Source organism: Mobula birostris, chromosome 9 (genome assembly GCF_030028105.1).
Source record: "Mobula birostris isolate sMobBir1 chromosome 9, sMobBir1.hap1, whole genome shotgun sequence".
Classification (NCBI taxonomy): Eukaryota; Metazoa; Chordata; class Chondrichthyes; order Myliobatiformes; family Myliobatidae; genus Mobula; species Mobula birostris.
In genome coordinates, this window is record NC_092378.1 from 131,447,664 (window position 1) to 131,459,747 (window position 12,084).

At 41.2% G+C, this 12,084-nt stretch overlaps 1 protein-coding gene across 2 annotated transcripts in view; it reads left to right on the top strand.

Moving 5' to 3' along the window:
• The window catches only part of snx29 (sorting nexin 29), a 548,890-nt gene that overhangs the window by 196,507 nt on the left and 340,299 nt on the right, over positions 1-12,084 (top strand). For both annotated transcript variants that reach the window (XM_072268842.1, XM_072268844.1), the window contains one exon: positions 9,391-9,497. In XM_072268842.1, the coding sequence (XP_072124943.1) occupies positions 9,391-9,497 (107 nt within the window). The remainder of the gene's footprint in view (positions 1-9,390; positions 9,498-12,084) is intronic.

The window sequence follows — 12,084 nt, forward strand, 5'->3', positions numbered from 1 at the left end:
TTCATGTCTGAACCAACATATAGTTGGTAGTCACTTAACTTCAGTAATTGTGAGGTAATTGAGGGAAAAAAATTCAACCTCGAATATAGTTGGGGCATATAGGCTAATGAATGCAACCTTTTTACTCTGAATGGATGTGCAGCAAAAAGCTACACGTCCTTTATTGTTGGCGCCCGTTCTTTCAATTGATACATTAATATGACGTCTCATTACTATCATAGCTCCTTTCGTACAAGTACCATCAGCTGATGCCACAATAGGTTTATAAAAACAGTTTTGAACCCTGGGAATGTCATTAGGTTTAAGATGTGTTTCCTGTAACAGTGCAATATCTATTTTCTTTCTGGGTAAGAAATCTAAAACCTTTGAACGCTTGTAGAGAGAGTTTAATCCTCTAACATTAAATGATACAATAGTAAGATTTTCTAATTTATCTTTGTTGCTCATCTTCCCCTGGATCTGTTATTGTAAGTTGGTGGTGGAGCCCTGAGTTACCCCCTTCCCACCCACCCATCACCCCTCCTCCCACCACCCCTCCCATTCAACCCTTTGCTTTGTAACATCTGTGAGTGTCACTTAGCAATGTCAGACACTGAACACTGACATCAACCGCCCCCTTCCAGCACCAACAGATTAGAAAGGCAAAGCAGTTGTCATAGACAATCATATCAACGAGACAAGAAAAAAGAAACTGGACAAACCCGTTAACCTATATAAGTAAAACCGTTTCCATCTCATATATTATAACACATGATCAAGATCCCAACAGTTATCTTGCAAGAAGCTGTCGCTTCAATAAACCGTTGCTTAGCGATGGCGCTAATGACGTCTTAGCTGGTGCCCAGAAATGTAAACAAGTCTACTGGAGACATAACATTCTAAAGCTAGTCAGAACAAACTGCTGTTTTTCAGCTTCATTCTTGATGAAATGTTATATTTGGGTATACTGTATTGAATATTACCTTAAAACTCTGACCTGCAATATTCAGAAACAAATTGGCCCCTTAATTAACTAAATACAAAGGTGCAACGAATGACTTTCGGATAAAGGAATAACCAGAAAACTTCACACCTAGAATGTTAACTTGCCCGTGCCTGATAAATTGCGCATACAGGCTAGTCCGAGCTCTTAATGCTGTTCCATCTTCTCCCGAGGGGCGTGTGGACTTTGCCCAGGGTCTTCTTCCATATCTCCCAGCACCGATGATTTCAGAACTTATTTCGCTTTCTCTGCCGAGTTAAACGACATATTCATGCGCTTGATATTCACTTTCAAGATCGCTGGGTATATGAGGAATGGGTCGATCCCCTTCTGTCGAAATTTAGCATGGATCTCCTTGTATCCCTGCCGTTCCTGCATCGTCCCGGGGCTGTAGTCGGCGAAGAACTGTAGCTGGGTGCCATCAGGGAGAGTAGGTTTGGCTTTCCTCGCACCCTCCAGGATAGCCTGCCGGTCGGTGTACCGTAGAAGCTTAAAAATCATGGTCCGCAGTCTTGAGGTGTTGTTGGAAAAGATCCTATATGCTCTATCGATCTCCAAAGGAGTGCTGTGGGAATTCTTGAGTGCTGGAATCCAATTAGGCAGCATCTTCTGGAGGTAACCTCTTGGATCGTCGCCCTCACCGCCTGTCGGTAAGTTGTTTCTCCTGGATCTGTCCTCCAAGTCGTTTAACTTCTTCCATATCTTAGACACCTTCGCGAGACGGGAGTTAGTAACTTTCTCATTCTTGTGTAAGCTAACCTGAATGCTGTCTATTTTGTTAAAGGCCGTGTGAAATTTTTTAGCGTGAATGTCCACTTGCTCCTTTAACGACCGGAGAATGTTGCCATTCTCTGCCATTTGCTTCTGTATGGGGTCGAGAGCCTTTTCCAGCAACTCCCTTAGCATGTGGGCTACCGTTTCTTGCAACGATTCCATCTCCGTTGCGATTGTTTGTTTAATTAGCATAGCTATTTCTTCGGATGAATCGCTAGCTTGTTGTCGTCTGCTGGTATCTTGTTTCCTGGTTGAATTTGTATCTTTTTTTGAAGCCATGTCTTTAGTTAGATCTCCAACTCAAACTTGTATTAAGACCGTCTATGAGCCCTGAAGAACTTGAAAAAGGAGGGTTGTATGTCAGCGCTCAGTGCCGTGCTGCCATCTTGCCTTGGGCCTCACTGGAAGTCCTCCGTTGATGGCTTATAAATTTGTCTTTTGAAAAAGCTGGCTTCATTCAAATTAATTTCTCATTACCTGGCCGGTGAAGCAAAATTATAAAATCAAGACTATAGAGTTCTTAGTGGTAGTCAAGGATTTTGACTTAAGCTTAAAAGGCACAGCCTTTGAAACCAAGCGCCTTTGTGTTTTGAACTTGTGGTCTGTCTTCTGTTGTAGTAAGTAATTCAGATTTAAATCAGTTTCCTTCCCTAATGCCACACTCCAGCAAACAGCAGCGTGCAGCCCCAACAGTCTAAAGCAGAAGGTCCCAACCATTTTTATGCCATGGACCCTCTACCATTAACTGAGGGATCTGTGGATCCCAGGTTGGGAATCCCTGGTCTTGGGGTTTTCTGCAACCTCTGTTCTGAACCAGCATAGATAAGTTCACTCACCTCAACACTGAACTGATTGCACAATCTATGCACTCACTTTCAAGGACTCTACAACTCATGTTCTTGGTATTAATTAATTATCCATCTGTTTATTATATTTGTCTTTTAGTCTTCATTTGTGTGTAGTTTTTCATTGCTTTATTGTAATTTTCTCTACTGTGATCACCTGCAATAAAACAGATTTCAGGATAGTATATGGTGATTATATCCAATTTACTTTGAACTTTGAACTTCTGCATCATCGCCACCATTGCAACACCCCCCCCCCCCCAAGTTTTCAAAGGGATTGAGGCTTGCGATGTTATTGATTGATAGATACAGTCATTGGCTCTTTTGCTGCAATGCAATCTGCTCTACTCATTGGGATATGCCAGAATTTCTAGATCAGAATATATTAGTTCCTGAAAAATCCAGTCAAGCCTGGATTAAATTCATGCATAAAATTGTTTATGGTGTAAGTGCAGCAACTGATTTACACAAATAGGTTGGAGCAGTTTTTCAGGTAACCCTCTGAGATTAAATTAAATGTTATTTTAATCAAAGCTTTCTCATCTAATTGCCAGCTGAAGTCATTGTCACACTTATTTAATGTCGAGTGTTATTTTGAGAAAAAATTTGCATATTTTACTTCTGAGTACATAAATAATGAAATTAAATTTGAGGATGCTTATTAATTGCGAGTACAAACTCGAGAGTTTAAATCTTTAAGTTATTACTTTAAACCTTTGTTATCATGTGCACTTCATTTGACAGAGGCAATGTTAAATATTGCTTTATGATGATAATCCCAGTTTTTATAATTTAACATGTCTAATTGCTATGCTAAATCAGGATCTTTTAGTTATTTGTGACTCCTTGCAGTTCCAAATATCTTTCTGTAGGGCTGTTGTACTTTGTTTGCTGCCTTGTTGAAATGTACCAGGAAAACTGACTGATGGAGAAACATGGTCACTGTGACATCACACTCACAAAATGTTGAAGGAACTCAGCAGGTCAGGCAGTATTTATGGAAAGGAATGAAGAATCCTGATGAATGGGCTTGGCATGAATCATAGACTCCTTATTCTTTTCCATAGTTCCTGCCTGACCTGCTGAGTTCCTCTAGCATTTAGTGTGTGTTACACTAGATTTCTAGCATCTACAGAATCTCGTGTTTATGCATTGTGACACAAGCATAAGACCAAAAGATATAGGAGTAGAATTAGGCCATTTGGCCTTTTGAGTTTGCTCTGTCATTTCATCATGGCTCATCCATTTTTCCTCTCAGTCCCAATCCCCTGCCTTCTCCCTGTATCCCTTCATTCCCTGACCAATCAACAATCTTATCAACCTCTGCCTTAAATATACATGCAGACTTGGCCTCCACAGCTGCCTGTGGCAACGAATTTCGCATATTTACCACTCTCAGGCTAAAGAAGTTCCTCCTTATCTCCATTCTAAAAGGACGCCCCTCTATTCTGAGGCTGTGTCTTCTGGTCTTAGACACTCCCGCCATAGGAAACATCCTCTCTACATCCACTGTATCAAGGCCTTTCACCATTCAATAGGTTTCAAAGAGGTCACCCCTCGTTCTTCTGAATTCTAGTGAATACAGGCCCAAAGCTATCAAATGCTCTTCAAATGACAAGTTGTTTAATCCTGGAATCATTTTCATGAACCTGCTTTGAACCCTCTGTAATTTCAGCACATCCTTTCTAAGATGAGGGGTCCAAAGCTGCTCACAATACTCAAAATGAGGCCTCACCAGTGCTTTATAAAGTCTCAACATTACCATAAGACTATAAGACATAAAGCAGAAGTTGGCCATTTGGCCCATTGAGTCTGCTCCGCCATTTTATCATGAGCTGATCCATTCTCCCATTTAGTCCCACTCGCCCGCCTCTCACCATAACCTTTGGTGCCCTGGCTACTCAGATACCTGTCAATCTCTGCCTTAAATACACCCAATGATTTGACCTCCACTGCTGCCCATGGCAACAAATTCCACAGATTCACCACCCCCTGGCTAAAAAAATTTCTTTGCAACTCTGTTCTGAATGGGCGCCCTTCAATCCTTAAGTCATGCCCTCTTGTACTAGATACCCCCACCATGGGAAACAACTTTGCCACATCCATTCTGTCCATGCCTTTCAACATTCGAAATGTTTCTATGACGTCCCCCCTCATTCTTCTAAACTCCAAGGAGTACAGTCCAAGAGCGGTCAAACGTTCCTCGTATGATAACCCTCTCATTCCCAGAATCATTCTAGTGAATCTTCTCTGAACCCTCTCCAACATCAGCATATCCTTTCTTAAATAAGGAGTCCAAAACTGCACACAGTACTCCAAGTGAGGTCTTACTAATGCCTTATAGAGCCTCAACATCACATCCTTGCTCCTATACTCTATTCCTCTGGGAATGAATGCCAACATTGCATTCGCCGCCTTCACCACCGACTCAACCTGGAGGTTAACCTTAAGGGTATCCCAAGTCCCATTGCATCTCAGAACTTTAAATCCTCTTCCCATTTAAATAATAGTCTGCCTGGTTATTCCTTCTACCAAAGTGCATAACTATACACTTTCCAACATTGTATTTCATTTGCCACTTCTTTGCCCATTCTCCCAATCTATCCAAGTCTCTCTGCAGACTCTCTGTTTCCTCAGCACTACCGGCCCCTCCACCTATCTTTGTATCATCAGCAAAATTAGCCAGAAAGCCACCTATTCCATAATCCAAATCGTTGTTGTACAACGTAAAAAGAAGTGGTCCCAACACGGACCCCTGTGGAACACCACTGGTAACCGGCAGCCAACCAGAATGGGATCCCTTTATTCCCACTCTCTGTTTCTTGCCAATCAGCTAACGCTCGATCCACGTATGTAACTTTCCCTTAATTCCCTGTGCTCTTAGCTTGTTTTGCAGCCTCATGTGCGGCACCTTGTCAAAGGCCTTCTGACGAAAATCCAAATACACAACATCCACTGCATCTCCCTTGTCAAGCCTACTTGTAATTTCCTCAAAAAATTGCAATAGGTTTGTCAGACAGGATTTTCCTTTAAGGAAACCATGCTGAGTTCTGCCTATCTTGTCATATGCCTCCAGGTACTCCGTAACCACATCCATGATAATCGACTCCAACAACTTCCCAACCACTGATGTCAAGATAACAGGTCTATAATTTCCTTTTTGCCTCCTTGCCCACTTCTTAAATAACAGAGTGACATTTGCAATCTTCCAGTCCTCCGGAACCATGCCAGAATCTATTGACTTTTGAAAGATCATTGCTGATGCCTCCGCAATCTCCACAGCTGCTTCCTTCAGAACACGAGGGTGCATTCCATCTGGTCCGGGAGATTTATCTACCCTTAGGCTATTCAGCTTCCTGAGTACTTTCTCTGTCATAATTGTGACTGCATACACTTCTCTTCCCTGCCACCCATGAGTGTCCGGTATACTGCTGATGTCTTCCTTAGTGAAGACTGATGCAAAATACTCGTTCAGTTCCTCAGCCATCTCCTTATCTCCCAGTACGATTTCTCCAGCATCATTTTCTATTGGTCCTATATCTACTCTCACCTGCCTTTTACTCTTTATATACTTGAAAAAGCTTTTAGTATCCTCTTTGATATTATTTGCTAACTTCCTTTCATAGTTCATCTTTTCCCTCTTAATGATCTTCTTAGTTTCCTTTTGTAAGCTTTTAAAAACCTCCGAATCCTCTGTCTTCCCACTAAGTTTTGCTTCTTTGTATGCCCTCTCCTTTCCTTTAACTTTGGCTTTGACTTCTCTTGTCAACCACGGTTGCATCCTTTTTCCTTTCGAAAATTTCTTCTTTTTTGGAATATACCTGTCTTACACCTTCCTCACTTCTGGCATAAACTCCAGCCACTGCTGCTCTGCCATCCTTCCTGCTAGTGTCCCTTTCCAGTGAACTTTGGCCAGTTCCTCTCTCATGCCACTGTAATTTCCTTTACTCCACTGAAATACCGACACATTGGATTTCTGCTTCTCTTTCTCAAATTTCACAGTGAACTCAATCATGTTATGATCACTGTCTTCTAAGGGTTCCTTCACCTCAATCTCTCTAATCACCTCCGGTTCATCACACAATACCCAATCCAGTGCAACCGATTCCCTAGTGGGCTCAACAGCAAGCTGTTCTAAAAAGCCATCTCGTAGACATTCTACAAATTCTCTTGAGATCCATTGCCGACCTGATTTTCCCAATCCACTCGCATGTTAAAATCCCCCACAATTATCATAACACTTCCCTTCTGACAAGCCTTTTCTATTTCTTGTTGTAATTTGTAGACCACATCACTGTAGCTGTTTGGAGCCTGTATATAACTGCCATCAGGGTACTTTTACTCCTGTGATTTCTTAGCTCAATCCATGAAGATTCTGCACCTTCCGATCCTATGTCACCTCTTTCTAATGATTTAATATCATTTCTTACCAATAAAGCCACACCACCCCCTCTGCCTACCTGCCTATTCTTCCGATACACCATGTATACTTGGATGTTCAGCTCCCAGAGACATGCATCCTTTAGCCATGTCTCAGTGATGTCCACAATATCGTATCTGCCAAGCTGTAGCTGTACGACAAGATCATCCACCTTATTCCTTATGCTGTATGCATTTAAGTATAACACCTTAAGTCCAGTATTTGGTACTTTTTGCTTTGATTGCACTGCAACTCATCCCAATGGCTGCAAATTTGCCCCATAACCTGCCTGTCCTTCCTGACATCTTTACTGCTCACTGTCTTAGATTTATTTCTGTTTTCCCCCTCCTCTGCTCTATCATTCCGGTTCCCATCCCCCTGTCAAATTAGCTTAAACCCTCCCTAGTAGCTCTATTAAACCTTCCCGCCAGGATAATGGTCCTCTTCGGGTTCAGGTGTAAACTGTCCTTTTTGAACAGGTCATACTTCCCCAAGAAGAGATCCCAATGATCCAAAAATCTGAAGCCCTGCCCCCTGCACCAGTCTCTCAGCCACACATTCATCTGCCTGATCCTACTATTCTTGCCCTCTCTAGCACGTGGCACAGGTAGCAATCCCGAGATTACTACACTGGAGGTCCTGCTTCTCAGCTTCCTTCCTAACACCCGGAAATCTCTGTTCAGGACCTCCTCCCTTGTCCTGTCTATGTCATTGGTACCAACATGTACCAAGACAACTGGCTGCTCGCCCTTTCCCTTCAGAATATTCTGGACCTGATCCGAGACATCCCGTACCCTGGCACTTGGGAGGCAACACACCATGCAGGTATCTCTATCAGGCTCACAGAATCTCCTGCCTGTTCCTCTGACTATGGAATCCCCTGACTACCCCATTCCTCTTCTCCCTCCTTCCCTCTGGCACAACAGCGCCAGGCTCAGTGCCAGAGACCCGGTCACTGTGGGCATCCCCTGTCAGGTCATCCCCCTCAACAGCATCCAGAAGAAGGTACTTGTTGCTGAGGGGGGCAGCCACAGGGGTGCTCTCCACTATCTGGGCATTTTCCTTCCCTCTCCTGACAGTCACCCAGTTTTCTGACCCTGTAGCCTAGGGATAACTACTTCCTGTAGCTCCTGTCTATCACCTCTTCACTTTCCCTAATAAGCAGTAGGTCATCAGGCTGCAGCTCCAGATCCCTAACACGGTCTCTGAGGAGCTTCATCTTGGTGCACTTGGCGCAGATGTGGCCATCAGGGAGGCTGGAGGTCTCCCAGAATTCCCACATCTGACACCCTGAACAAAGCACTAAACCTGCAGGCGTGCTACCTAATTCTACAGGAATGAAACAAGGAAAAATAAGCCTACTCACCCACTTACCTCACCAAACACACAAAACTTTTAAACCGTTAGCTTGTACTGTTAGCTATGTAAGCCCTGCTGTTCCTCTGTCTGTCTGGCCCGATTTGCCAAGGGGAAAAGAAGAGTTGGTGCCTCGCTCTCGCCTCTTCCCGTTACAGCCTAAGCCCATTGAGCCAAAGCCCTACACTCTTGCAAGCATATCAGTGAGTGATCCTAAAAGCAGAACACCTATGGGTTTGAATGATTACTGCAAAATGTTGTTGGAATTAAAAAAAAATTAAAAAGTGGATAAAATTGAAATATGATTAAATGTGGAAGCATCCACTAATCAGACATTGGTCTTTGTACATTTCTCAATATTTTTGTGTTGTATGTTTCCATAGTGTTCTGTTGTTTATCATGAAAAATAGTTTATTCTGTCAATTCTGCAATGACTTCTGATATTTTTGTCTTTTTTGAGCTGTAACCTAATATACTTTGAGATAACTGGTTCATAAGTAGCTGTCATTAAAGGCTGTATGTCCCAACAACCCTGACCTATGCTCGTAACATCAATGCAATGGCCATCAACATTTAGGAATGAAAGTAAACTTGTCTGCTGATAGCTGTCTGTGAAATGATTTCCATTTTTGTGCAAGTATTTGCTGGTTGCTGAATCTAGATCCTATTCAGTGCACTGAAATGCTCAGTTGAAGCAGGAAACAGATTTGTGCATTTTTTGAAATAGCAGAGATCGTCAGCAAAGCTGTGGTTTAAAAAGTAGGTGTACAATTACTTAAGCAACAAAACATCATTGGTATGTCTGGAGCAGATTTATGTTTAATAGGCTCACGCTCCAATTTTATATTTAATTATTGGCGTAGGTATCATATTACCGGAGAGAAACTGGACAAAAGGTTTAAAAATAATGTATTTGTTAAAGGTGTAATATTCTTGGAAATTATAATGATGTTTTCATATATAAGCTACTTTTCATAAAGTTAAATTAATTTTTAAAATCTAATTTCATTTAGTTTTTCCAAACTTGCGGAGTGGTGATACAGATCTTGTGATCCCAGAGCCTAAACCTGTGGTGGATAATGATGAGCTGGCGAACACCTATGAGCGGAAACTAATTGAGGTAAAATAGTCTTGTGTCTTTGTGGTTTTGTTTAGATATTTATCTTCTGGAGTAAGCTTTATTTTGATGAATGTAGTGGTCTTGCTGCAAACAAGACAACATGTGACATGCCCTTAACGCTTGTGGAGTGAGTGATGACATTTTTACTGAGGGTGATTGAAAGCAACCTGAGCAGCCATGGAGCATCATGGAGCAGACATGATGGAGTGGTAGAACAGACTCGATGGTCTGAATGGTCCAATTCTGCTCCTGTGTCTTATGGTCCAGCATTGACAGTTATTTTCCCTTATTTCCTGGGTGGAATACACTCAGTTATGCATGTCATATTGGGAACTTGAAGTTGTAGTGGATTCCAATTAAATCGTACAATTTTGTGTTATTAATAGTGGCAGCAAAGTGCTGTTCCACTTTCCTTCTCAAAGGATTTATGGTTTATATTGTAGGAAACTTTTACATTGTGCAATTGTGTCAACCACTTTAATACCACTGCAAGAAAAATGGTACATGTTACAAGAGATTAGATATTTCTTCCTAAGAATATTTTTTCTCTCCCACCATAAATTTGTGTAAAGCAGCTTTTTTTTTTTTTGTTCTCCATCAAGAACAAAGAATCAATCAAAACAATAGTACCAGTATTGCATGAAATAATGAATTGTAGAAGATAGTGAAAGCCCAGGAGGTTTCACTTGGTTAATTATACAGCTCATCTCATTTAATATAACAGATAACTTGGTCAAGTTCTATTGATAACTGGTGGTTCTTTCAAGTACTTGAGATCATTCTCATAGGGAGAACTCTATGATTTACACTAATGCTGATCCACACTTAGAAATCTCTTCAGATATTAAGGATTTTGCCTTGGCCTTTTAAGAAGTCAGTGAGATGGCTGGGTTTTGTTCTCCGATCTTGGCAATTTACTTGCAAACGTTTGACCACCCGAGCTACACATTTTCCAAGACCACAATTAACAGCGCACTGATGATTTCTCTTCATACAGTGACAAAATGTTTGCAAGTAAATTGCCAAGGTTGGAGAACAACTCAACCCAACCATCAACCACCTGAGCTACATATTTTCCAAATTATTTCTTGTCAATGAAATAGTCAGAAATTATAAACAAAAATAAGTAATAAGTTCCTTAAGACATGAAACATTCCAGAATAAACTGCCAGGTAAAATAGAATCTGTACTCTTGTATGCAACTGTAGAATTATAGGTTATTCTTCCATGGTAACCCACACAACTCTAAGGTAATGGGAAGGATGAGAAGGCTGAGCAGGAGGCAGTAGAAAGCAAATGTAACTCCATTCTCAGGCTGCTCAGTGAAGAACAGTCATACACAAGAAAATCATTGCTTGATGTTCTGATTTATGATAATTGTTTGGATTTTTCTCAGTTGCCTTTTGGAATATATTTGAAAAGTTTCTTGCTTGCAAATTGCATGTTTATGCCTTTTTCATCCACAGTTTGGTGAGGTGATTGACATATTTCAGTTGATAATTCTGAGTTTCTTTGTTATGAAATCAATGATTAAGCCACGAGGTGCACATTTGATATGCACTTAGCATTTGCGACATTTGCATATGTGAGACATTTTCTCATAGGCTGTACATGCTATTTGATGTCTGTTAATGGAGATTATTCTATGATTATATGCTAAATATAGCATAGACTTGTATTCTAGTGAACATGCTTTGAAATTTGATTTTTAATATCTCAGTATTGAATGCAGTAACAGTATTTTATTGCTCATTTTCTATGCTGTCTAACCTTTGAAATGGAATGTTAACCAAGTGCAATCTCCACCTTAACCTATATTTCAGGTGTTGTGTCTGTGGCCAATATTGGACCTAAATCAGTTTCATTCTAAAATAGTTTCTTTCAGTGCTCTTCGAGTACAGGGGTGCAGAGTAGTTCCCACTGTTGCTTTTATATCTGCAGTTACTGCTTCAGCTGTTTGCGTGGTGGAGACCACTTGGTAAACTCACTCCTTACACATGCACGGTTAATCACACACAAACATTACCTTGTCATTCTGCTGTCATTGCGGTGAGTCTACGCACCTCAGTGTCTTCCCCAGTGTATTCTCATATTAGCCAACTGTTTTCACTCTGCATTGTTACATGCATTCAGAGTCAGAAACCAAAGTTTAGTTTAATTTTATTCTTTATTTGTACTTACCTGTAAGGGTGCGATTGTGTTGTGTATTCTGCTGTTTCTCTGCTGGGTCCTAAACTGAGCTGATGTACTCGGGTTGGCTTTATGGTGCCTTTCCTGCTGTACATGGCAGAATATTTTATATCTTTAGCATTGGGAATGTGTATATGTTGTTTGTATACTGTATTTAAGATGGATACTGTTGTTTATTTTGTAATGTGATTGTAATTGTGGGGTGCATCATATTGAAAGCTGTCTTTGAAAGAGAGACTAAAACTACAGCTATGGAGATACCTGCAAAATCCAGTGACCCTGGGAGCTCTGTCTTGGAGGATGACTTCAGGCTATCTTTCAAGAGCATGAATCTTTGCAGGGCAGCAGGGCCTAATGGTAAGGCTTCGAAAACCTGTCGTAACCAACTGACGGGGTA